The sequence below is a fragment of the Poecilia reticulata genome, linkage group LG20 (genome assembly GCF_000633615.1).
Source record: "Poecilia reticulata strain Guanapo linkage group LG20, Guppy_female_1.0+MT, whole genome shotgun sequence".
Classification (NCBI taxonomy): domain Eukaryota; kingdom Metazoa; phylum Chordata; class Actinopteri; order Cyprinodontiformes; family Poeciliidae; genus Poecilia; species Poecilia reticulata.
Genome location: NC_024350.1, coordinates 3,889,659 through 3,915,495, shown reverse-complemented (window position 1 = coordinate 3,915,495; position 25,837 = coordinate 3,889,659). Strand labels below are relative to the sequence as shown.

At 40.9% G+C, this 25,837-nt stretch overlaps 1 protein-coding gene across 10 annotated transcripts in view; it reads right to left on the bottom strand.

Moving 5' to 3' along the window:
* ntng1a (netrin g1a) overlaps positions 1–25,837 on the bottom strand; it is a 160,854-nt gene that overhangs the window by 129,351 nt on the left and 5,666 nt on the right. For all 10 annotated transcript variants that reach the window (XM_008438353.2, XM_008438362.2, XM_008438363.2 and 7 more), the window contains exon 2: positions 10,680–11,276. In XM_008438353.2, coding sequence (XP_008436575.1) covers positions 10,680–10,928 — 249 coding nt within the window. In that variant the 5' untranslated portion in view covers positions 10,929–11,276. The remainder of the gene's footprint in view (positions 1–10,679; positions 11,277–25,837) is intronic.

Here is a 25,837-nt window from a genome sequence, read left to right as displayed (position 1 = left end):
GTTCTCATTTGCTACTTAAATCACTTAAATCTGACAACCACATGATGATAATGATTCTGGAAGGAAGACAGGTAAAAATAAAAATACAAAAAATACCTTCCCTTAGTATCTGTTGTCAGATATGTCAAAGTAAAGCTATAAAAATTAAATAAATAATAATAAAAAAAAGTCATTTAAAGCCAGCCTCAGCACCGGGAAAAAATGTAATGAAACCCCCCCCAAAAAACCCAGAGTTTTCTTGGTGTCACCTCGACATCACAAAAGCCACGTCTCAACATGCCAATTATGAGGAGGTGTGGGATTTTTATTTATTATTTTATCTAAACAATTATTTATTGGACTTCTGCTGAGCCTGCCACAGCTCCGCTGACAAAAGTTTGTTTAGACTTCGAAGGCTCCGAAGAGGAGAGCTTTGAGGAAGTGCGACGATGATCAAAATTCAGACTGAACCCCCCCTCCCCCCTCCACCGCCCCACCCCGAATGCTCATGCAAACTTTATGACACGGGACGTTGCTGGGGGAGAGTGTGATGAAGTCCTCCTGTGGCTGAAGTTAACTATAACCTTCATCTTTGGTCAGAAAGGTAAAAAACAAGCCTCCCAGACATTTCGTCTGCCGTGTTCGCTGGTATTCAGCCTATTCCCCCAGTGCAGGAGCAGAGTTTCGGGCAACTGCTACAAAGTGAAAGCTTGTAATGAGGCTTGGTTCAGAGAAGGGGCACAGAGGTGGGAAGAGCGTGAGCACGGAGCCGCTTTCACCAGGTATTAGGTGTTAACTGGGTGTAATTACCGCTTTGTAACAAAAACCGGCGCATTTGTTTCACCAAAAGATATAAAGTTGTCACGTCTGCTATGATTTCCAGTCCTCAGACCCAATCTGGCAATTAACACCGTTTCTGTTAATGATGCTAAAAACACTCACAGTGCTCCAGGATTATTTTTTTTGAGCACATCTGACACAGTGGCGAGAACAATTTCCTTTTACCTTTGGACAGAAACATGACTACTGAGGGATGCCACATATGCCGTCCAACCGTGATGTGATCACGTAAGCTGTCAGAGAATGCTGTTGGGATTGCAGGATGCGGTTTGCGACCTCATCGTTTTGTCCTAATCCTCGTGCAAACAGTTCAAGCGGAACAATAAAATCGCTGTTCGTATCGGCTGTGCTGCTCAACAATGGTTTCTCAAAGAACCACGCTCTGTGTTTCCTCAGCAAACGTTCCTGGTCAACATTTAGCTACGATGAACTTTCATGGCAGAGCGGTGTCAAGAACGCCCGAGTAGCCAAAAGACACAAACGATCTATGGAAGAGAGAATAAATAAATAGCAAATTGTCAGTAACAGTGGAAAGAGCGCTGCTTCAGGAGACGACTTCCGTCCTCTTGTGTTTTGTTCTATTTCCCACCCCCCCTTTTCTTCCTTCTTGCAAGCAGGGTGAGTGCTGGCCCTCAATTTTTAACCCAAGACAGCTGCACCATCATAGCTTATAGCGCATATAAACCAGCAGCAATGCTGTCAGCTATGACACTAAATTTTGATGTGTGGTGTAGCGCTCGCTGCTGTGCGCCGGCGGCCATTAGAGATCCTCAGCACGGAAGATTAAGGAGAACACAGAGCAGGCGGTGAAGGCTGATGAATGCTGCGGATTTCGCACAATAGAGATTTCTTCTTCGTTTTCCTGATGCGTGTTTGACTATTTTACAGCGTATTCCATCCTCCGTATTTCACATTCTGTAAAAAAACAACAAACAAACAAACAAAAAAACAAACAAACAAGTTTTCCGACCATGTTGCCATGGTAATTCAGGACTGGTTTGTTTTAGAAGGTACTTAACTTAGATTTTTAAGCATACATGCTCTGCAGTAAATATAGGTACGGCTCATTGAAATGAAAAATATCATTGAAAAGTTCATGTTTTAGATTAATTAAACAAAGAGACACAGATTTATTATTTTTTTTTTACCATCAATATTAACAGGAATGAAAACTTAAAAACAATTTAACGTGTTTTGCTCGCTGGAATACGTGAACTTTTTATTAAAGTTCAATTTTTTTTTAACCCTGTTTTATTGTATTGGACCAATGAAACAGAGTGAGGCTCTCCATCAAACCAAGCAGAATCATGAGTGTGGGCAACCTTAGCGTTAGCTTCTTGCTGCTGAGAGTTGATTAGGCTAATTAAATCACACCAGGAGACGGCATTCCCTTGAGCATTAGATGAAAAATATTGAGGACAAAAAAAAAAAAATCCAGTCAAGTCCCAAACGTTGCATCTTGGTAAATTATGCAGAAACAACAACTGCACCTTTGTTCGGGACTCCAGATAGCTATCATTAATCAAACAAAGATGGAGGGGGGAAAAAAAGAGTTGAGAACGACTCTGATTTGTCTCATTTGAATTTGTTTTGGTTCTTGTCCTCTGCCTCAGTCACGAGCCTCGACAGACATTTGATTTTGTTGGGTCCGGCCGAGATGAAAGCCACGAAATGCTCACGCATTCAGAGTTTCGTCCTCTGATGTCCAACAGTTATGCTAATTAATAGTTTTTCTCTGCCGTGTTTACTCGCAACAATTGCTCTAGAAATCATGTGCCGTTTTTACGCAGCAAACCCTTAGGGTAGAAAAGTAAAGCTTAGGCTTTGGATATTTCCGAAACGGCAACATGAACGAGTTTGACAGAAAGTCACGGACGAGACGACAGAGCTGTTAAAACAAAACAGGTCTCGTCTTATTTTCTTTTTTCTCCAACCTTCAGACCTCACGTCGGCCGAGTGTTGCTGCAAGAAATGAGGCGTGTCATTCCTGCTGACGGCACATTGGCTTCTCAATGAAACGCCGGCGTGGATGATGTTGAGTGGCGACACGTTGTGTAAGATTGGGACAGAGGAGGGATGAAAACGTCCAATTAGGATCCGCTTAGGGAAAGCTCAGACTTTTACAGCACAGACCAAAAGTTTGGACACACCTACTCATTCAATGAGTTTCCTTTATTTTCATGACTATTGACATTGTAGATTCACACTGAAGGCATCAAAACTATGAATTAACACATGTGGAAATATGCACTAAACAAAAAGCACTAGTTTCTTCAAAGTAGCAACCTTTTGCTGTGATTACTGCTTTGCACACACTCTGCATTCTCGTGATGAGTTTCAAGAGGTTGTCACCTGAAATGGTTTTCACGCCTTATAAATGGGGTTGGGGCCATCAGTTGTGTTGTGCAGAAGTCAGGTGGACACACAGCTGATACTCCTACTGAAAAGAGTGTTAGAATTTGTATTATGGCAAGACAAAAGCAGCTAAGTAAAGAAAAACGAGTGGCCATAATTACTTTAAGAAATGAAGGTCAGTCAGTCCGAAAAATTGGGAACACTTTGAAAGTGTCCCCAAGTGCAGTCGCAAAAACCATCAAGCGCTACTAAGAAACTGGCTCACTTGAGGACCGCCCCAGGAAAGGAAGACCAAGAATCGCCTCTGCTGCGGAGGATAAGTTCATCCGAGTCACCAGCCTCAGAAATCACAGGTTGACAGCAGCTCAGATTAGAGACCAGGTCAATGCCACACAGAGTTCTAGCAGCAGACACACCTCTGCAACAACTGTTAAGAGGAGACTGTGTGAATCAGGCCTTCATGGTAGAATAGCTGCTAGGAAACCACTGCTAAGGACAGGCAACAAGCAGAAKRRACTTGTTTGGGCTAAAGAACACAAGRAATGGACATTAGACCAGTGGAAATCTRTGCTTTGGTCTGATGAGTCCAAATTTGTGATCTTTGGTTCCAACCACCGTGTCTTTGTGAGACGCAGAAAAGGTGAAGGGATGGACTCTACATGCCTGGTTCCCACCGTGAAGCATGGAGGAGGAGGTGTGATGGTCACCGGACCTGAGGTGCTAAGCATCTCTGGGAACTCCTTCAGGACTGTTGGAAGACCATTTCAGATGACTACCTCTTGAAGCTCATCAAGAGAACGCCAAGAGTGTGCGAAGCAGTAATCAAAGCAAAAGGTGGCCACTTTGAAGAACCTAGGATATAAGACATATTTTCAGTTGTTCCACACATTTTTGTTAAGTATATAATTCCACATGTGTTTAATTCATAGTTTTGATGCCTTCAGTGTGAACCTACAATTTTGATAGTCATGAAAATGAAGAAAACTCTTTGAATGAAAAGGTGTGTCCAAACTTTTGATCTGTACTGTATGACACGAAGTAAATCCACAGGAAGTACCAGCATCCTGAAGACCTCTTAGATGCGTGGTGCCTCTTAGAAAGATTAAGAGGTTCATATGAATGTTGTCATAACTCGTCGTTACAAAAACTGGAACGTAGGAACTGGTAAAAGATAAGCTACATGCACATATCTAATGTTATTTAAGAACGTATGCATCAGCAAAATTGGTGTACATCTAAAAATAATCCGAAATGAATGGCTGTATCCACTGGGAAGCAGTATTAAATAAAAATGACAAAAGAATTGAGTCGGATTGATGATTTTTGAGCAGTAAACCCATTGTGCCAAGTGCTACAAGGTTGCGGTAACCGCAACAACCTTCGGTGTAGAAGTTGTTTGCGTAAGAACCAAAGCAAAACAAAAAAACACATTAAAAAGACACGTCTGTGGTTAATCCAGCAGGTGAGAGAGAGCCGGGTTTTGAAAAGATAACAGGAAGGTGAACTAATGTAGCAAAGTTGCTTTTGTGTTTTGTTGTTCTAAGTGTTGAACCTGCTTCTGCATTGTGCTGGTGTTAGCAAGATGAAGGTTTTCCAAAAGCTGAAGATTGAATTTAAGCCACAACATTTCTGATTGGTGCAGCTAAAAAAGTTGATGGTACATGATGTTAAAATTTTATCAAATGGGAAGATAGAACAGTTGAGCTCTTCTCCAGTTTAGATGGTATAAAAATAATTGTGTATTTGTGTAATAACTGTGTATTTTGCATCTTTTGTTCTTTAAGAAAAATGCATTTTAGAGTCCCAAAGCAGGTATATTTCCACACAGTCTTTGTCAAATGCCACAATAAAAAAATAGCTGAATTTACTCATAACTAAAGTATTTTGTTTTGGGGTTTTTTTACTTCATTTTTTAAGATAACCCCTTTCTGAAGCATAAAAAAAGTCTGAATAAAGTTTACCACGTACAACACTAAGCCAAAATGGTTCATTTTACATTTAAGAAAAGGAGATGATACTGGACCTGAGCAGGAGAAAAACAACCATTTCACACTTCTGCTGAGCCCAGTTAATGCTATTTATTAAGCTCGCCTTAAAAGCACCATCAGTCTGCATGAATTAAAGCAGCGTGAAGAAGATAGAAAAAAAAAACAAAAAAACACTCACACAGTTTCACACTCATTATTAACAGAAACAAAGAATAATTTCACGTTTAAAGGCAGAAGGGCAAAAAGCCTTAAAGTAGAGCAAAGCTGATTGTTTGGAAAGCCTAGGTTCATTTTACGAGTTTTTATTCACAAGACAGAGAATAAAAACTGAATCAAAACCGTGTGTTTGTCTATTTCTGATTGATGTTAAAACTGGAAAAAGGGACACATTCTCCACCAACTTCTAACCATCCTTTTCTTTCTTTTCAAATTACCTGCTAACTGGCTGGGGAACATGGTGGACTTTTAAGGATTTATCAGATTTGCCACCAATATAGACACAGACTGCACTTTCTCTGCCAAGACCAAAGACATCCACAGTAACACAAGCCAGTAACAGTGATTTATTGTAGAACTCTTTAGCTTTAATCTTCTTTTTCTTTTCTGTTTTTGGCAAATTTTTACGACAGATTATTAGAGCTGAGAAAAAAGAATAATAAGAGAATAAAGTAGAATTACGAGCATAAACTCATATTAGGATAACATCCGAATTATACGAGAATAAGCAGCAATATTGCAAGCATAGAGCCATATTAACACGAGAATGAAGTCATAATAACACCAGAATAAAATGTGAGAACTGGTAATATTCTGATTTTATATTACCAGTATAAAATTGTAAAATTACCAGAATAAAGTAGCTGCAATGCAAGAATAATGCTATAATATTACCATATTAAAGTCGTAGTAAACAACCTCAGATTATTATGAGTAGCAGGACACAAGACGGATAACAATCTGTTTCTGAGGTATTAACAGATTAAGTATTTCCTTATTTCTAAAACCAATAAAAAAGTTGTAAGCCTGCTTTATCCTGTTAATATATGGCTTTATTCTCATAATTTTCTCAGTTTTGTCTTAGTTTGGCCCTAATACTTCACTGTAAATGTCCCCAAACAAACAGCTCACTTTTTGAAAACATTCCATTAACAATTCACAAACGTCGACGTTAAAGCCGCCTTCTCGCGTCCCGCCCTCAATGTCAGCCATGGAGGTGGTTGCGGCTGCGAAAGCTGTCCAGATATTTAAAAGCCAATGTGAGTCTAACTGGAGGCGACGGTGAAATCTCATATCATGGCAGATTCATGTGCCAGAGTTCAGAGAATGCCAGCTTATTGCTATTGAAAAGGTCAGCAGGCTAGAAGGAGAATAAAACGTCTTCACTGGAGCAAGCAGTTTGTGTGTGTGTGTGTGCGTTCGTGYGTGTGTGTGTGTGTGTGTGTGTGTGTGTGTGTGAGTGTACAGTGTGTGTGACGCTGTCTTCATTTATCTGCGACCCTGGGACAGAGGGCCGCAACCTGAGCTCACTTGAGCGCCACGCCCTCCAGCTTCTCCCTCCCTGCCTGCCTCGCTCCTGTCAGGCCTCGGTGTCCGTTACCTTCAGCTCTCCAGGAAGTAGAAGCATGGCAGCAACGTCCTCTGTGAGCACAAAAACATTTTTTTTTTTTTAAATCAATCGCCGGAGAGATGATTTCCCCCGATAACGCCAGCATACAATAATTACCCGAATGCTCAACGATCCGACTCGTGATATGAGCGTTATTGACACTGCAGCGGCTGATCGGCAGTGGATGAAATATCAATGATAATTGTTTCCTTGTTGATCTGGAGCCGCGTTTCTCCGGCCGAGGTAAAAATAAAGCAATCGCAGAGGATTGAACTCCGAGGCTAAGCGGCGAGGTGGTGCGGGGAGACTTTTGAGGGGGGTCATATTTCACTGATGCTCGTGTGATTTGTGATCCGCGGAGTACAGCGGAGAGAGGAAATGGCTTCGCGGGGCCCGGCCGCTGCCTGGTTAATCGAGGCCCTCCTATCGCATTGACCGCCGGTGCAGCGGCGCAGCACAAACTGCCGCTAATTCAATAAGCCGTCATCAGCCTGTTAAGAGACTGGCAGTAATAATCGCAAACCTAGTTTCGGCTGTGTTTCTCCAGAAATAGCAATCCGATGGCTGCTGGTGTTTATCCAGGTTTTAGATCGTTTCGTTGCCGCAGAGCAAAAATAGTGAAACCAGAGTTCCTTAACATTTGTCATTTAAAAAATGCGACACTTTTACAGAGTCAACTTACTGATGAGTCCAGTAACTTCAAAATATGCTTTCACTGCAAAAACACAAAATCTTACCAAATATTTTTGAACTAGTTTCCAGTGTAAATATCTTGGTACACTTGAAATAATAATAATGAAAAAAATCTTACAAGTAACTTTTCAGCAAGATGTAGGTGCTTGTTTTAAGTCAATAATTCCTTAACATTGGTGAAAAAGTAGTTGTTCCTCTAGCAGGATGTATCACTAATAACACGGGAAAAATGTCTTTTTAGTTTAATAATCTGCCAATAGAACAAGGACTTTCTTTTAATCAATATTAAGGAATTACTGACTTAAAACAAAGTTATATATCTTGCAAAAAAAGTTAATTGTAAGTTAGTTTTATCTTATTTCAAGCATACTAAGATATTTGCACTAGATATAAGACCAAAAACAGTTGGTAAGATTTGTCGTTTTCCAAACCGAAGTGTTGAAATGTTGACCAGGCTTTGAAATATGAAATAAAAAAAAATAAATGGGGAAGTAAATAAGGAAGGAATCTTTACTATTATCTTTACTATTATCTATTATTATAAGAGACAACTTAATTATTTATTTTTTTGGCATTTATTTTTTCAGAGGGACGTGAAATTAAATCAATGGACTGATCATAACAGAACTCTGTAAAAACAAAACAAAACAAAAAAAAAAACTCATATTTTTTTCACATTCTCAACATAAAGGAACCCTGGCGTCAGACTGGCTTTGCAGCAATCACATGATCACAATCCTGGATAAACATCAGCAACCATCTGATTCCTATTTCCTGAGTAAAAAGAAAATAAAACACCGAAATCAAATCACGATATTTCAGACTTTTCCGAGTGCCGTAACGACTCTTTCGAAACGCTTCTGGCTCTTCGTGTCAGTCAACTGCTGGGCAGGCGGTCACACACGGAGTGTGACGATGCGCTGCCCCGACCCCCCCACCTCCCACCCACTGTCTTCAACCAACCTTGGAGTCACAGGAGTCAGCATTTTTTGAGAAGTGCCTCTGAGATGTCGTGCTGAATAATGTGTCCTATGAATAAAACACATTAGCTACAAAACACGTTGAATTATTCACATTTTAGAGCGTGCATCCCTCCTCCCCTGCGCAGGAGATATTAGTTCTTCAGTCATCTTCTGCTTTGCACAGAGTCCTCCGAGCCGCCGTCTCCCTCATGCACGCTCCTTCTTGCCTCTCTGATCATCCTTTTGCTGTTTTTTCTTTTTTTTTTTTTGTCATCTGTGTTTTGTTAATCCCTCTTTGTTCCTCTATCTTTCCCTCTCAGCTGAATTTGTGCTGATGGCGACGGTCTATTTATACGCCTCAAGTTACTACTTTTCCCTGAAACATCTCCCGATTTATCTGAAAGGGCTCTCGAAAGCTGTTGAGGAGCGCGTTTGTTCTGATGGAATCTTTGATGACTTGGTAACACGCTGCGGCCCGAAATGGATTCATCATTTTGGATTAATCCGAAGCGACCAGCTGTGAATTTCAAGGGGAAAAGTGCCCAGAAGAAGCCAGCGAGCGGTTAGCTAATTAAATACTTGACCTAATATGATTTTCATTTGCTTGTTTTGGGATTCTTAAGAAATTAGCTCACTTGAGCGTTTCAACGCATAAGCAGTCAACAAAAATTGGTGCAGAGTTTAACTTTACTCAGAGTTTATCTTCGCCATCAAAAACAGTGAGTGGATATTTTCCACTATTTTAACTGTGGATGTGCCAAACCAAAGTGTCACATCAGGCTCCCGATCAAGGAATGTTTTTATGAACTCGTTTGAATCCCCAACTTAACTCATTTCCTGTTTTTGGTTTTCTGTCAGCGATTTTATGTCAGCTACACTTGTAGCATTAGCTAATGAGTCAATTTTTTTTTATCCCAGCACTATTTTGTGTGGCTTGCAAAACTGTAACGCAGCCCAAGTGAATTTTTTTCAAAGTCGTTCTCATTCAAGCTAAGTATTTTCCCAGTGCAAGAGGCGCCATCTTGGCTGCTGCACCTAAGTCGTTTAAGAAACCTGCTCTTATAGCGCTCTGCGTTAGCAAGAGCTGGAGTGCTGTTGAGTTCAAAGCAACATGCCAAGTTAATACAGCACCTCTTTTATCCACACACCAACAACTGGAACTCTTCCGAAATATGTTGAGAGAGCCTAAATATCATAGCAAAACATGGGAGCGAACGTGCTAGCATTAGCCTCGCCTGACGCAAACGGCTCCATGGGAAAACATTGCCAAGGTGGTTAAGAAATGTTAGTTAACCCCTGTGTTGAAACGACGTGTAAAAAGGACGATGTATCTGCCACTGACCAACAGATGAAGGCTCCAGAATATTAGGTGGAGCAGAATTAGAAAACTAATTTAGGTCATGAAATGTAGGTGAATACATTGAAAGTGAATTATCATGGAATTTACAAGGCATTGATTTCTGATCGGAGTTTAATTAAACATCCAGTTGGAACTCGATGTCGTCCAATTACTGTCGTTAAATGACGTGGATCAGTATGAAAAGTCCTGATTGTGGCATTCTTAGCTTTAACCCATGACTGCCCAAGACTTTCTAGGCTCTTGTGGCCTTTATTGTACAGCAAATGAACAGACGGAAGGAGGAAAATATGCAGCAAATGGCCCGAAACCAAGAATCAAACAGGACACCAGCATCAAGGATGACAGCGCCTACACCACTGGGCGCCCTACAAACTGAGTCACCCAGCGCCCGATTAGGGCAAATGTGCTTCAGCCCCCCCCCCAATCTGAATCAATCATAAATGGCCATATAGACCAACAGACAAGGATGTCATTCATGACTTACTTGTCCTTAGTGTTCCCAGGGAGGAAGTGCTAATACAAACTCACAGAACAGAGAGAAAATGGTGTGTGATGTGTGAGTGAGGTGACCGAAGCGTGTGCTTGTTTCTTCAGCTGGTAAAGTCACATTTTCCAGTGTTTTCAGAGGCATCACCACAACATCAGATTGTATTTGCTGTGAATACTGAAACACAGCCCTCCAAACAGCAGAAGATGACGTCAATGGGCACCAGCCTCAATTCCTTCAGCCACAGCTACATATCTGAGTCACACAGGCTTTTGAGAGTGTTTGTCATGGCTGTGGGGTCAGAACATGCCAAGTAGACACACAACACTTATAAACTGATGTGAAAGCTGCCTTCCACCCCCCTCTGTTTTCTTGACAGAGGACTTTTCAGTTTTCGTAACGTACTCACCAGAGCGCAGTACGTCTCCGGAGGGTCTCCGCAGGTGATGTTGGGGGGATCCAGAGTGACCTTCAGGAACTGGGTCATGTCTGCTGCCTCGGGTTGGCAGGCCATGTAGTCCCAGGTTAAACCTTCGTCCGAGTACACCTGGGACTTGCAGACATCGTAGTGGCCCCACGCTGCAGGGTAGTGCTGCATGGCTGCGTGGCACATGCCAGTCCATATCGCCTGGAGGGTCAGTGCAAAATGGAACCTCATGACTGCTCCTCTCTCAGCTCCTTCCGACGGAGCGGCGCCTCCTTCTGAAGATGTACCAACCGGAGGGGGGTGGTGGGTTGCAGTCGTCTTTTTCTGATGACTTAAACGAAGTGAGGAGGCATGTCAAATGCCCTTTGGGGCGGGGGGAGCAATGCTTGATTTAGAAGGGTTTTTCCAAGCTTCCAGAGAGGCCCAGGACTTTGAGGTTACAGAAGATAAGAGAAGACCGAGGAGGAAGAAGGGGTCTAGATGAGCCCCTCTGACGCGCTGATAGCAAAATGAGTGGCAGGTCTCCTCAGCTCCCCTGGCTGTCAGTCATAGTCCGCGTCGCCGGGCGATGATCTGGCGCTGCGGAGAAACAGAAGAAGAGGGAATGTGAGGAAACCTCCCTTATGGGACTGGATTTTGACAGTCAGACAACATTAGCACGGGCCACAGCATGGGGAGCAGAGGTGTGCGTGTGAAAAGAAAGTCGGACGGGTGCGAGACAGAAGTACCACATTGGTGTTTGTTGTCCATCAAAACACGGGAGGAAGCGGTAATTGAGGCCATCAGGGTAAACCGGATCCCGCTGCTTTCACACCAAACCTTCATCGAAACCTACAATGTTACAGCTTTCTCCAGCCTGCGCACCCCCGAGAATCTTCTCACTTCAGCACAAAGAAAGAAGCAATGCTGCTCGCGTTCTCTTTAACATAAAGGACAAAAGCGGTGCGAGCAAAACAACAGAAAGCAGTGAAGTTATTGTTTGATTCTACTTAAGCCATTGGAATAATATACACCCAATTTGCAGAAGTATTCAGATTTTCTGGGAGAACTGAGCCAGTCTGACTTCTAAACGACTCGCTGACATGCTTTCACAACCAGACTGCTTTCCAAGCTTTTCCGCATAAAACCTCCCAGTTAATGGTGCATGTCAGAGAGACAACCGAGCCAGGTGGAGGGAAACGTCCTCAGCCCCTCGAGACAGAATTGTGCTGAGGAGCAGGTTTGGATAAATCTTTCAACTTTTTCAGTGTTTAATATAACAAAACTGGTCCTCGGCTTGTATGTGTAATTTACATCCGGAACAGAGACAACAGGTCTGCATCGGCCTGTACGGCCAAATCAGACACAGGTATTCATAGAGAGGCATTGGTCCAACGAAAAGGTTTCGATACTTATCCTGGTTTGGGTTGATATGAGCATCATTCACAGCAGCTGGATTTCATCAGAGCAACCAGCTCTAGGAGCAGGTTATAAGGTACAACAAGGCTTTAAAAATGTACCCCTTCGAAACTATAAGCATTTCTCATTATTCCATTCTTCCTGTGTTACATCCTTTGAAAAGTCACTGAAAGCACGAGACACTTTTACCTGGAACATGTTGCTATCCACATTTCCATCCTGGCGAATAAAGGCACAATTTATGAACTGCAGGTTACTGCAGTCAGATTCATTCTTATTCCACACAGCCAGAGAAATAATTGGAGATGACTTCTGTTAATTATTTATTCATTTCCTCTCATGAAGCATTTAAAAGGTCAGCAACTCAGCTATTAAAATATTATTACTAAAAATGAAAACAAGTCCTAACAAGGCATGAGGCCCGGACGTAAAGCTGACAAGCCGCACCGAGACGTATTTGAGCGTGCAGCTGCATGGATGTGAAAGCAAGTCATGTTTGCGTTCGCACGCTACTGGTGCCGACACATGCATATGAAGACGCAGCAACCATTCTGTGACTGATACGGCGTCAGTCATTAAAGTTTGACAACATGCCAACAGGTCGCTTCTTTCAATGTCCAAAGGGGAATACCTTGTAAAAGAAAACAATCACTTGATTTTTAAGTGTTGTGTTAAATACAAATAAGAATTTGTCATTTTTACGTTAAGCAACCATGTGTCGTTTCCCTTCAACGTTTCAGTGCTTCAAATTTGAGTCGCAGGTTAAATTAGAAAAATACTTTATCAACCAAAATGCTGTTGTGACTCATGTTATCCAACTTTCTTTAATTCTGAATACTTTGTGTTTGTCCGTCACCAAATAATAGGGATTTTTGGTCGATATCTGTTATACTAAAACTCATTTGGCCGATAATACCGATACCAATACCAATACCGATATTTTTTTCCATGTAACTACTTACTGAAACCACACGGCTTTCTCTACTGTTGAATTAAAATACTGCATTATCTTTGTGAATTTAGCCTGCTACCAAATGTAAATGCTAAAAAGGAGGCCAACAGTCTTAATCTGCATTATGTTTAATGTCAAATTTATTCATGACATTTGCTCTCTAAGACAATGACAACACTCAAACAGTGCACATTGGCATCACTGTCACATAACAAACAACACCTTTTAGTTTGACAGAATGGCCGATGTCCGATATTAAATTTTACAGCTAATATCGGCCGATACCAATACCGTGCCAACAATATCGTGTATCCCTACTAAAAACCTAATGAAAATAAACTGAAATTTGAGGTCATACAGAAGCATGGCAAAAGTTCAAGGGGTATTAACGATTTTACAAGAAAAAAATGTACAGGTTTTTTTTTCCTTTAAAGGCATCAAAACAAGTTGAAGTTGCTCTTAACATCTTGGTCCCCGAAGTCTTATTTTAACAGGCTGTGACTGCATTCCATTGTTAAAGCGGTGTAAATGGTGGATGTGGCCATAAGAAGGACCACTGTAGTATATCACGCACTGTGATTTATTTCATACGAGGCAACACATCCATTTATAACTCCCAACCAAGCGAGGCCACTGGCACACGGTGGTCATGCCCTTGATTTTTCCCCTCCGTCAGCCTTTGCCTCTTTTAAATGCCATCTTAAACACAACATTAATAATTCCCTTCCTTTTGGAATAGCTTCATTAATTGGTCGTCTTATGTTTCGTATTGAAACTGACCTTTTAAATGAAGTTATCTGCCGCCCTGATGTGTCAGCAGCGAGCTGCAGAGAGCCAGATAGCCAAGGCCGTGGCTGGAATTATGTGAGGCTTTCCTGTTGTGAAACATGGACCTGACTCAGAGTGAATAATAGCAGCCCGAAGAGAAAAACCTGGAGAAAAAGGTGTAGAACCTCCAAGCAGTTTGATCGGCCAGTGGCCAAACAAACTGTTAAACTGTTGACTCCACTGACAACACACTGTGTGAATACATGGCACAAATAATGTTACTTTAAGCAAATATCAGAGTAGAGTTGATTCAATTTAATGTGAAACAGAGTTTCTAGTCTATTTCCTGTTATTGGGTTCTAATTCTACAGGTCTTGAACTAAGCTGTCCAAATGCCACAATAATTTACGTTATCGCAAAGAGCTGCTCAGTTACTGTCAACATCTGACTTTGTCTTGAAACTATTATGAGTTCTTGATATTAAAGAAAAGTGCTGTTAGCCTGAAACTCTGCTGTACCTACGTTTGAGGCTTTTATTTTGTAGCTAAGAGGAGTATTTCCTGTTGTATTGACAGAGTCTGCTAGGGTGGCTCATTGATCTGCATAATATCATTCGTTACAAAAGCAGCCAGCTGCTGAAGTTGGTATCTGTTTTGGCACAAAATGGGCATGACAGTAAAGAGCTATTTCACTTTTTTTTTTCTTTTTTTTTTTTTTTCTACAAGTGTAGCCAGCAAAGTTGAACCAACTTGTCCCAATGATTAGCTTAGTCAGGTTATGTTTAAAGTAGATGTTAAATTACTTTAAAGTAGCAAGTTGAATTAATTTTATCTAAAGAAATTCTGAAACACAAAGTGCTTTTCACACTTTTCTGGCACATTTGGGTCTTGGGTCTGCCACAAGCACATAACTGTATCCGAGAACAAAGTCTACTAGAATATTGGGATCACCAAAAAGCTGTTTGCTGGAAATCTGGCAGTAGATGCTACAGTGAAGGTGAATCAGTCTCAGGTTTTATCAAGTTGAGCTTATTAAATATTTTCATAATTCTTAAAGACATGAATTTCATACACTGATAACTCTGCCATGGTTTATACTTTTAATTGGCCAAATTTTTTAGACTTAATTTTTAGTTTTGTTATTCTTGTGTTTCAGCGACACCAAGGTTCAGTTTGTAGACTATGAATGCACAGGAGTTGGCTTTTTTAACAAAAGAAGTGAGATGAATGTTCATGTTTCTCCTTGTTTTTATTACCTCAAGATGATTCAGATGATTCAAATCCGTTTTTAGACTCTCTGCTGAAGCTGAACTTAGCAAGCTAGTTGAAGTTTTGATCATCAAAAACTCTCTGAGAAAAACAGCTTGAAGCTGAAACAAGAAGTTCTGAGGAAACTGTTTGAGATTACCCTGAAAAGTTTTATAAGCACACATTACAGTAAAGTGAGCATGGTGTGCATGAGCATTGATTGACAGCGCTAAGACCCTCCTCTAGGCTCTGATTGGTTGTTTTTGAACCAAAAACAATTCTGCAGATAGCTAGAAAAAAAAGGGAGGAGGTGAAAGAGATCAAACTTTTCATAGATTATCTGTCTCATATTAACCATGAGGACATTGTGACAGTTTTGATACAAATGTGAAAAAAATACATTTTATACAAGTAACAATACTGCAGTTTCGTAACCACAGGTCATATTCTGAGCAAAATGTGTCAACACTTCAACAGCCATTACATGTTCATGCTGTTTTTCCTCTACAGTTGAAAATCGCCCAGATGATCTTCAGTGTGCAGAGTTTAAGATTGCTGAACATGAGAAGTTGGAAAAGATACGGGCAAAAGACAAGGGCTTTAGGTACCGTTACCAGAAGTGGTTCAGTGTGAGAAGCTCTAAGAAGGACGTGTCTCGCGTACGTCAGTCTTTAAACAATTTTCTGCACAAAATTTAAACATTGTTTCGATTTTACTGGATAATCACAGCAGCATAACAGCTAAAACATTTGTGTTTGTGACAGGGCGAGTCTGGTGGAGGATTTGTGTTCAGGAACAGGCTGGAACATGTCTTCGCTGGAGATCCATTGAATGCACTCACTGCACCAAGTGCTTTCATGGATGCCTGTGCCTCCAAGCAGTGGATAGACAACACAATTAAATAACCAAAAACCCCTAGACTGCCAGGTGTCTGTACTGTGGCTAAATGTTTCCTGCATCATAAAATCACAAAGTTCAAGTTAATCTGTGATCAAATCTTATTTCTCAATAAGTAAAGCTGCTGTTTGTAAAAATCAGTAATAATATCCACTGTCACTTGACTAGGAAATAAATGGCTGGTGTCTGATCAGATTGACTTTCTTGTGCTTATTTCTGGTTGTTAGTGAAGAAAATAACAGATTTAAAAATATTCAACACGTATTGAACTTTAAAGGCTGTTAAACGAACTTAGAATCCAGAAAAACTACTTCCAGAACAGGAACATTAAAAATTTGAACATACAAGTCCAGAGGATAGTAACCCAGAAAAGGAATTATTGGACCAGAGGATACTTCTTTTTTTTCTTCTTTTGCTCTTTTCTTTGGTTTGTTAGAATGGAGTTTCTATGTTGAAGTAAGCAGAAGTAGTAAGCTGTCATTTTAGCAGAACTTTGTATAATTTCAATTTATTCCAATGGGGCTGAAATTGGCACAAAAGCGCAAATATTTCAAAAAGCACAATGGTAAAATTTAGCAAAAGATACAGCAGAAATCTCCAGAAGAAGCAGAACGTTTTGATATATGAATTACTATAATTTGCTATAGTTAGCAGAAGTAAAGACCGATAAACGTAAACAGGATCTTAATAAGTGAGAATGCAGCAATGCATTCTCACTTATTAAAAAAGAAAAGTTCCTTCGAATATCCTCCAATTGCCTCTTATTGCATAAGTCCTGCTCAAATGAAATGAAAGAATTTCATCGCATTTACTCTCGCTCACAAGAAAAGTCCGTCACATGAATCACAATGAGCGTTCACCGAGAGCCAGGATTAAATTTAGCAGATGACAATGTAGAATCAGTCCAAAAAGTAAAAAAAAAAAAAAGTAAGTGTAAGTCAGAGGGACAGAGGGAGGAGAAAGAAAAAAAAGAGGTTAAGGTGGGGAGAAGAAATGAAGCACCTTAAATGTAAAATGTAAGAATGTCAATGGGGGAGATGTCAGCAGGTGAGGAAGCAGCCAATTATCCAGAGGAACTCTTGGCTCAGAGCTCCCTGTTCCCATTAAGATACATAATATTACTGTGGTAAGGAGGAGACTAAAGAGATGACTGGATCAAGTGTGTGTGTGCGTACGTGTGTGTATGTGCGTGCGCCACACACCTCGCATTGCGACGTCTCGATATGAAAAAGCGGTTCAAGTCGCGGGTAATGAGACAACAAGCGCTGGCAAAGACTTCGATAACAAGCAGCGCAATCACAAAAAGCCGGGTTGTAACCACTACACCATCCTGGCCACAGCGGCCCCCTTCCCCTCATTACTCCCCTGCTCATAACCCTCCGTTGCCCAGGGGGAGGCGAGGTGAGGAAAAGAAGAAGAAAAAAAGGGGAGAGCAGATGGATGAAGTGTGGACGTGCATTTTAAGTGAGAAGAAAGGGGTTTATTTTATGCCGGGTCTCTTCCTCGGACCATCGATCAAGGTCTGCGGACATCAGAGGAGGCGAGGATGGAGGGAGACGGGAATCCTTCCGAGCACGAAAACATATATGGCAGGGAAAAAATGTACCGTTGAAAAGCTTGAAAAGCCTATGTTTCTTGTCACTTATGGTGAAAAACTATGCCTACGGGGCACAGTATTTCATATCTCCTCGGTCATGAATACATATTAATTTGGGCTTTTTATCTTGAAGTATGGAGGGGGAAGCTAACATTTAAAAAGATTGATAGAAATCTGTAGAAAGATGGTTTCTCCTTTTGCTTGAATGTGATAGTGAACACTGTAAAATGCAAAACGTTCAGAAATATTACATATAAAGTACAATTTTACTAAAATAATACAAGTATTTTATGTCTATCTAATTTTAAAGCAACATTTGTCTCAATAAACTACAAAAAAAATGTAAGTTTGAGAAAATGTGTTAAAGTATGTTTTCTGACACAAATTTAGAAAAAAAAGTAGATTTGGACAAAATGTCTTCACTGTGATATTAGGCAGTGTTTTGGTTTTATTCAAAAAAATGTATTTTTAATGGGAAAAGAATTGTCTGAAATGAGAGGAAAATGTCTATTGTTGATGAAACACCAGCATGTCCTGCAATGTCAACAGTAAAGTTGAGCATTTCTAAACAAATCCCTCAAAACTACTAAAGACCTGCAGCCATCCAGACGTGAAATGATGAAAGTGTGCAACAGAGATCTATGATGTGAAGAAACAGGAAAAATATTTCTTATTCCAATAGTAGGAGGAGGAATGTGGAGTGATAGCAATAAAAGGGAGAGGCTAACGAATCAGTTTCTCTCAAAACACGTTGAAGCTTTTGTTCGCCAAATCAGTCAGAGAGAACTGACGACATCTCTTCTGAAAAGTAATTAAAGTTCAGAGAATAAAGCAGCTCAAAATACGTGTTCAGTGCAAAGTTTATGCTAGTGTCCATCCGGCCACCTTTCCTACCTCACCACGCCTTCTGGCCACCTGTGGGTCTGTTGTTTCCTCTTTTCTAGAGAAATCCACTTGACTCAGTTCCTCTTTGGTGTAAAGCCAATCACTATGGTGCTGTACTAGTCGTATTCTTGGTACTCGTTGAATAGATTTTTTCTAATTGCCACCAACTGCATGTAGTTGCCCGCTCACACTTCCTCATGTTAAAATATGGCACCAATGATGTTCTTTACCAGTAAATTGTGCCTGTAAAAGTGAAAAGCATGTGCATCGTTTGGCAGTGTGAACTCTTCTTTCCATCAGAGATCCCTTTTTCACCTTTAGTGCAGTTTCTATGTGCAAAGGGACCTTCTTCATTTCAGACACTGATTTTTTTGGTGGAAGCCAAAAAAGTGTAAAACAGCTGCATGGCCAAGCCCATTTACATCGGACACACGAGATTGGTGGGGCATAGGCTCCACATCCACCCATAAGTTAAAACTTTTCTCCCTAAAACACTTTTAACTGTCTATTTCAATAGTTCAAACACCAAATATACCTCATAAATACGCACAGTGGAAACCATCTTGCCACTACCGCAATAACTAACATGGACAATCTTCCTGATTTCCACTTATGAGAGTACAGCCAATCAGCGCAAAGAATAGAGAACACTGAACTGGTTGTTTACCTACTTAGCATGTAGGTATCCAAGCTGCCGAAGCTGCATTTTATTTAGAATATTATAGAAAAATTTTCAAATAGGCAAATATTAGCATTCCGTTCCAAATATTAGCGTTACGTTCCAAATATTAGCGTTACGTTCCAAAGAAGACACTGCGAATATGGAGGCTTCCACTGCAGTTAGCTTGTTCGAGTTGCTACCAACCTTTGTAGGGAACAAACGTGACCAACGTCGGCATGAGGCCGATGTCATTCCACCGTGCCATCACAACTTTACTGTCTCAGTAAAGTTCACTTTTTAACAGCTTAAAGGGAGGGATGGTGTAAAATCAAAAATGTATTTGATTCATGCAGACTTTAGTAAAAGATGAGGTAATGAAGGGTTATGAAGCTTCTTAAAGAGACAGAGGCCAATTTCAAGGCGTCAAATACGTCTACGATGTGAAGATAGGTTTCTTTTAGGTTATTTTTGAAATATACATCATTTTAATGACAACTGAAGGCAACAGTTATTTGAATGCGCTATTGACTTGATTGTTTTTTGGGATGGAAGGGTATTCCCTCTGTTGTGTGGATGAAGAAAGATTCTGATTCCTTAATTCTCTGTGCAAATTAAAACCACACTGATGTTTTTTATGCACTACAGCACCTAGAATAACAACAACAAAAAATCTGAATCAGACAAAACTGGGAAGCCCTGTTCAGACATCAAACCACACCTGCAAAATCCTGATGGGTGCAACTTCACAAGTAGTAGAAAAATACTTTTTTTGTGCATGCACACAACGCTTCTAAACCAGAAGGTACACACACACACACGCCCCCCCCCCCCCACACACACACACATGCTGTCTGAAAACGACTGGGCACCAGAGAGGTAGCCGGATGCCAGCGTTGCAAGCTGCAACTTTTTATATTTAAACCCATGAATGTTTTAGAGGCCCAGGTGGAGCTGTGCCGGGGGGCGTTGTCGGGCCGGTGAGGTCACCGTTAACCCAAACAGCCAGACTCTGCCTCGGTCCGCTCCGCCGGCCCCTGGGGCCGAGCTACCCCCGGCGTCTCCTTTCATTTCATCCCCGAGGCCGCTCGAGCGTGACCGAGCAGTTTCCTGAATCATGAGAAGAATTGCTCTTTCCAACAGGAGTCAAAGAACAAAGTCTTTTGAGTATCTTGGAATTGAGGTAAAAGTGTGATCTAGAGAAACTCGTCCTTGTCCTGTAAGGTGACGGGGCCTGGATAAAACCTGTGTTAAATGGACGGCGGAGTCCGGCGGAGTCCGGCGGAGTCCGGCGACTACAGGAGCTTAAATTCCTTAACAAAAGTATGTTTTTATCTTTTTTAACTTTTTTTTTTCAAAATCTCTTTCTCTTTCTTACTGTTTATTCAATGTCACATGCTGTTTTTAATTTATTAATAAATTTTTTAATTATGTAAAGCACCTTGAAAAGCCTTGCTGCTGAAATGTGCTATACAAATAAAATTTGATTCATTTGGAAGAAAATAACAAGAGGACGCATCCTTTATTTCCCACCTTTGCGGTTCCTCCGGATTTTTTTAAATCTTTTAAAACACTAACGTGCCTTTTTTTTCCCGCTAACCACTTCGTTGCCAATCTAGGTTCTAGTGTTTACCTACAACGATTGCTTGATTCTATTCCTCGTCATCTCCCGCTGTTGGTTGTTGCACCATTTTTTTTACAGTTCTCTGAATAAGAGGTTATTTCTGTTTCTTTCATTAAAAAAAAAAACTCAACAAATGAAACCCAGTGAACTGTGAAATGATAATCTCCATCACATCTTTGGAGGATCCAGAGGGGGGGAGCAGCACCCACCTCCCACCTGCCGCATTACTTCCCAATAAATCCCTAAGCTGCCAGGTATATTTAAAAAAAAAAACGAGTCCGATTAAGTCAGAGGAAGGTGGATTAATTACACGGTTGCCGCCGGTATCACGGCTATTTCTTTTTCCTTTTTTTTTCTCTCTTTTGCACCTTTCGTTTTTAATTTCACACATTTTTATGCGCTTTCAAGGGCAATCTCTGAACTTGTTTCTGTCCTGTCTCTTCCCACTTTCATCTTCTCTGAGTCCACCTGCTTCATATTCCCCACCAGAGTCTCACTAAAAGAGCAACAAGAGCAGGGGTGGGGGTGGAGAGGGAGACAGGAGGGCAGACAGTTAGAGACAGATGAAAGCTAGATAAAGATAGAAGCCGCCCGGCCAGCTCCCTTTGCTTTACTCACCAGATTCCTCCGCCTGCATTTCCTGAATCCCTAATCTCGCCTTTTAACAACTGTGCCAATGGGGCCGCTGGCCGTCCATGTGAATAAACACACAGGCCGGCGACGCGGAGCGATGCACAGGAGGCCTGTGATGCTTCCCTGGGGTTTGTCTCTGAGACGGCTCGCCGTTTAGCATCCCCCCCAACCCCCCCAACCCCACCACCCTCCACTTCGGAAAGCGATGCCGCCTTCAAATCGGTGAGATCTGTAATCTGTAAATGACGGCGACAGGTTTAGCAAACGGTGGGTGGGAGAGCCGGCGGCTGGCGAAGGCGCCGTGTCAGGGAAGGACGGGCTAAATTAAGAGATATCAAAACAGCGAGTCTGTCCTGTGGGGTTCCTACGTGTTTTTTTTTTCCCTGAGTCAAAATACAAGACGGGGTACTTTTTGGACAATTTTTCAAAGCATTAATATACAAAATAGAAGGCAATTTCACAGTTACTGAGTTTTAAATGCAAAAAACCCCCCCCAAGAAACTGGATGGATGAACGGATGGTAGGGCTGAGCAACGTGGCTGAAAAATGTATTACAATCAGTGTAAAACATTTTTCAATAATTATTTTGTTGTTTTTTTTGTTTTTGTTTTTACTGACTGAAATACTGAAAAACTGGTGGCATGACCTCTCCTCTTATCCACAGTTTTCACTCCATGCCTTTGTTTTTTTACTTTTAAGCAGCTGTGAGGTAAAATCCTTAAACTGCTGCTGCACGAGATACTCAACAGATTATTGCTAGGTAACCAAAGATGGAGTGAGTTAGTCGATGTCACCAACTTTTCTTAGCTAGCCAAAAGTTGAGCGGCTAAAGTCTTTTCTCTGCCTACATCCCCCATAATGCAGTGCGGTTCTGGATTGGAGTTCAGTGAAATTTTTGAAAATTCTTTCAGACGTATTATCAATTAATATTGATCACGTGTCTATTGCGACATTTATTGTTACCTGTAGATACAGTTTTTCCAAGATTTTTCCAGAGGTGGAAAATATTTAATATGTCATGACTTGCCAATGTTGAGGAGGACCCATAATGCAACATTACAGAGACAGATGGACTGCCTCTATTAAACCAGAGGCAGTCCAAACACATTAAAGAGGCAACACTATGTGTTTTCAGGACACATAATGCCATTTTATAGCACATTGAAATAGCCTTCTGTTGTTACAAAATGGTTTATATATCAAATACAACTTAAAAGGAATTTTACTTCATAATCTAATGCCTTGAAATTAGATCTCTGTCGCTTTAAGAACTCCTGTTCTTTCACAATCTGGCTCCTCTATTAACCCTTTAACTGTGATTTTATCAGCATTTCACTGAGAAGTATCTTCTATAACGAGCTCAGCAGATGGATTGTTCCACCAGGTGTTTACTAATTGCTGCTGGCTAGTCTGAAGGAGCTGAGTGGGGGAGTCACAGGGAGGACTGCTCTGTGAGGCGGAAGTTTGGAAACTGCAGCTCCAAGGAGGAGCTTTGTCCTTGAAGGCAGAGCTAGATCCACCTGGATGGTCTGCACAGCTGAATGGTTGCTACGGGAGATTTAAAGGATTTCTCAAACATACATGGAAAGAATCAAGGCAACACTCCATGTATGTTTTTGATGAAGGAATAACATAATGTGATGCAAAGCTCAAAAAAGTCAATTTTCCATAATTCTACCTCTTTAAGAGAACCGGGAACATGGAGAATATAAAAGTGCAGAGCAGGGGTTGACACAACAACAGAGGAAAGGGGAGATGAAACCCAAACACCCCAGAATCGTGACCAGAATCCAGAGTTCTCTCATCACCTTTAGAAGATGGAATGTTGAGCCTCATCTACTAGTTTCTCACTTTGAATTTCAATATTTTAGAGCTCTAATTCAATCATCTTCTTGGGGGAAAAAAAAAGGAAGCCATAGCCCACTGATCCCCAAGGAGACGTCTGTGCGCATCAGCCTCCCCTAAGACAAGTCGGGCCTCTGAAGGCACACGAGTCCTTGACTGCTGAAGTCGAGCCGACTCAACTTCACCACCACCAGCTGCATCCGCCACAAACCTCTGTCACTCCCTGTTCCGCGCTCCTTCCACCACCGCCCCGCGTGCTCCCTGCGTCTGCGAGGGCAGCACTTCTGACAGGGTGGCTGTGACTCGGCTGCCCTGAGTTGAGCTGAACGCTCCCCGGGGGCCCCTCCCAGTTACTCCGACCGCTGCACATTCAGCAGCACTCGCACGGGGAAACGGGGGCGCCCAATGAAACGGCGAGGCAGGATCCACCTCCTCCCTTCTCAGGCACTCCTTGCCACCAAGCATGCCTCTCTGTGCGACACAGGAGCATCTTATGCATTATTAAAAGATACTTTTCCTAAAAGGCTTCCGGCACATTATTCTGCAACCACGGTGACATATCTGGAGACTGAAAATGTCCGCACGCTGGCCCGGAAGGATGTGATCACCCAGGTAGCTGCCATCGTTGGAGGAAAAAAAAAAAAAAAAGACAAGCCGCAGGATTTAAAGTGACATGTTTACCTGTGATTGCTCAGGTAAACAAATAGCAACAATACTTTAATAGGCTGTAATTGGAGGTTTGAATTAATATAGAGTTGCAGTTTATTTGTTTATATGGTTCTTCCTGTACAGTAATGAAAAAAACAAAACAAAACCAATCAGTTAAACCAAAAAGTCAGTTTGGAGTTTATCCATTATTTTGAGTTTACATTTTGCAAGTCTAACAGCTAAATGACAAATAAATGATTTTAGTTAAATGAAAAACAAACTAAAAAACATACTCGGCTAAATTATGTAACTTCTAAACAAACTTAACCCAACAAGTCTCTCCTACGTGGCATAACCCCCAAAAATAAGAATTAGTTTCTGATGAGGACCTAAAACATAGCTGAAATAGTAATACGCTTTTTTTATAATATTCTAACAAGGTGGTATGTTTCCCTGACAACCACAGCAAAGACATCCTAGCAGCAACTACGTATAAGAAACCTAGCTTGCTAGCACGCTTGTCATTAGCATTAGCTTTGTACAAAGCAAGCCAACACTGGATTCCAACTTTAATTCTTGCTCCAACACAGACATCACACTTAATTCTAGGTTGATATTATAATTCACACCACATCCCATATAAACATACACTTTAAAATTAACTCTGGCGGTTATCAAAGATACGCTGGACATGACACACGAGTCAAGAGAACAACAGCTGACTACACCAGTCAACTTCAGGTAAATTGTAATCAAAATGTTTAGGTAGGACTTGTTGCTGGCCTAAAACAGCTGATCTAGTTGGGAAATAATATAAACAATCATCACTTATTAAAATTATGTTAATTACTAATAGCACACGCTGTTCGAGATTTGTTAACAAAGTGTAGCATTTTAGCTGCAGTGACGTATTGAACATCTTCCAATTTAGGTAACAGTAGAAAAAATGTCCAAAAATCAAAGATAAAAACATTTTAATGCTAAAATAACACGAATGCATCAGCTCCTGCTGCTGAGTTAGATGTCATAATATTCAGTCAGTTTTACTTTATTCGTAAAGAAGGTTCATAGTGTTTATAAACTTGAACTTAATTTATTCATTCTTCATTTGAGAAATGGTATTAACCTTGATAAAAATATGGTCATGCATTATGTACATAGTAATCAGCGGCGAGATCAGAGGTTCCACAAGGGGGCACATCCTGAAATGTCCTAAGGACGAACATTTTGAGGATACTCGATTTCCAAATGTATTCCATAATCCATGAGAATTTGTTTAATAATCAACTTCCTTATTGCTGGAGGATGAACTGAGCAAAGATAGCCGTTTCGTCTCACCGTCAGAGTACATATGTGATTTATAGATTTTCTTCAATGAAAAGAAATATCCAAAACTCATTCTTACTGTGTAGTACATCTGTTGCAGTCTGCTTCTAACATGAACCGAACTCTTTCTTGTTACAGTTTTGGCTTAATCGTGAGCTCCAGGAGCAAGATGTTTTTCTTGTTCTTTTCTTTTCTTTCTGAACAGTAGAAGGCACATCCGTAAAAAAAAAAAAAAAAACAGTTATAGATGATCCGGCTCAAGGCTGAAATAAAAGGAATGCATTAACAGCTTCTGCTGTGTTCAATATCTGCCTGAGGTCAGGCAATAAAACCAAGCATATTTGACATAATTCAGTTTAAAAAGAGGCTGCAAACAGCGTAGGCTATCAAAACAAAACAACAGGCTGCTCTCATGACACAACGGAGATGAGCTAATAAGCCTGGCAGAAATGTAATTATGCATCACATATGTACTAAATAGTCATATGTGGTTATATCCTCCACAAGGGGGCGCATTCAAGAAGGGCATTTAAGGATTAAAAATGAACTTTTTGTCACCTTAATGATCTGCTCATTGGTAACGAAGAAAGGAGCCAAAACCCTCTTTATCATGAGAGAACCTAAACGTAATAAAAAAAATAAATAAATAAAAATAATATATA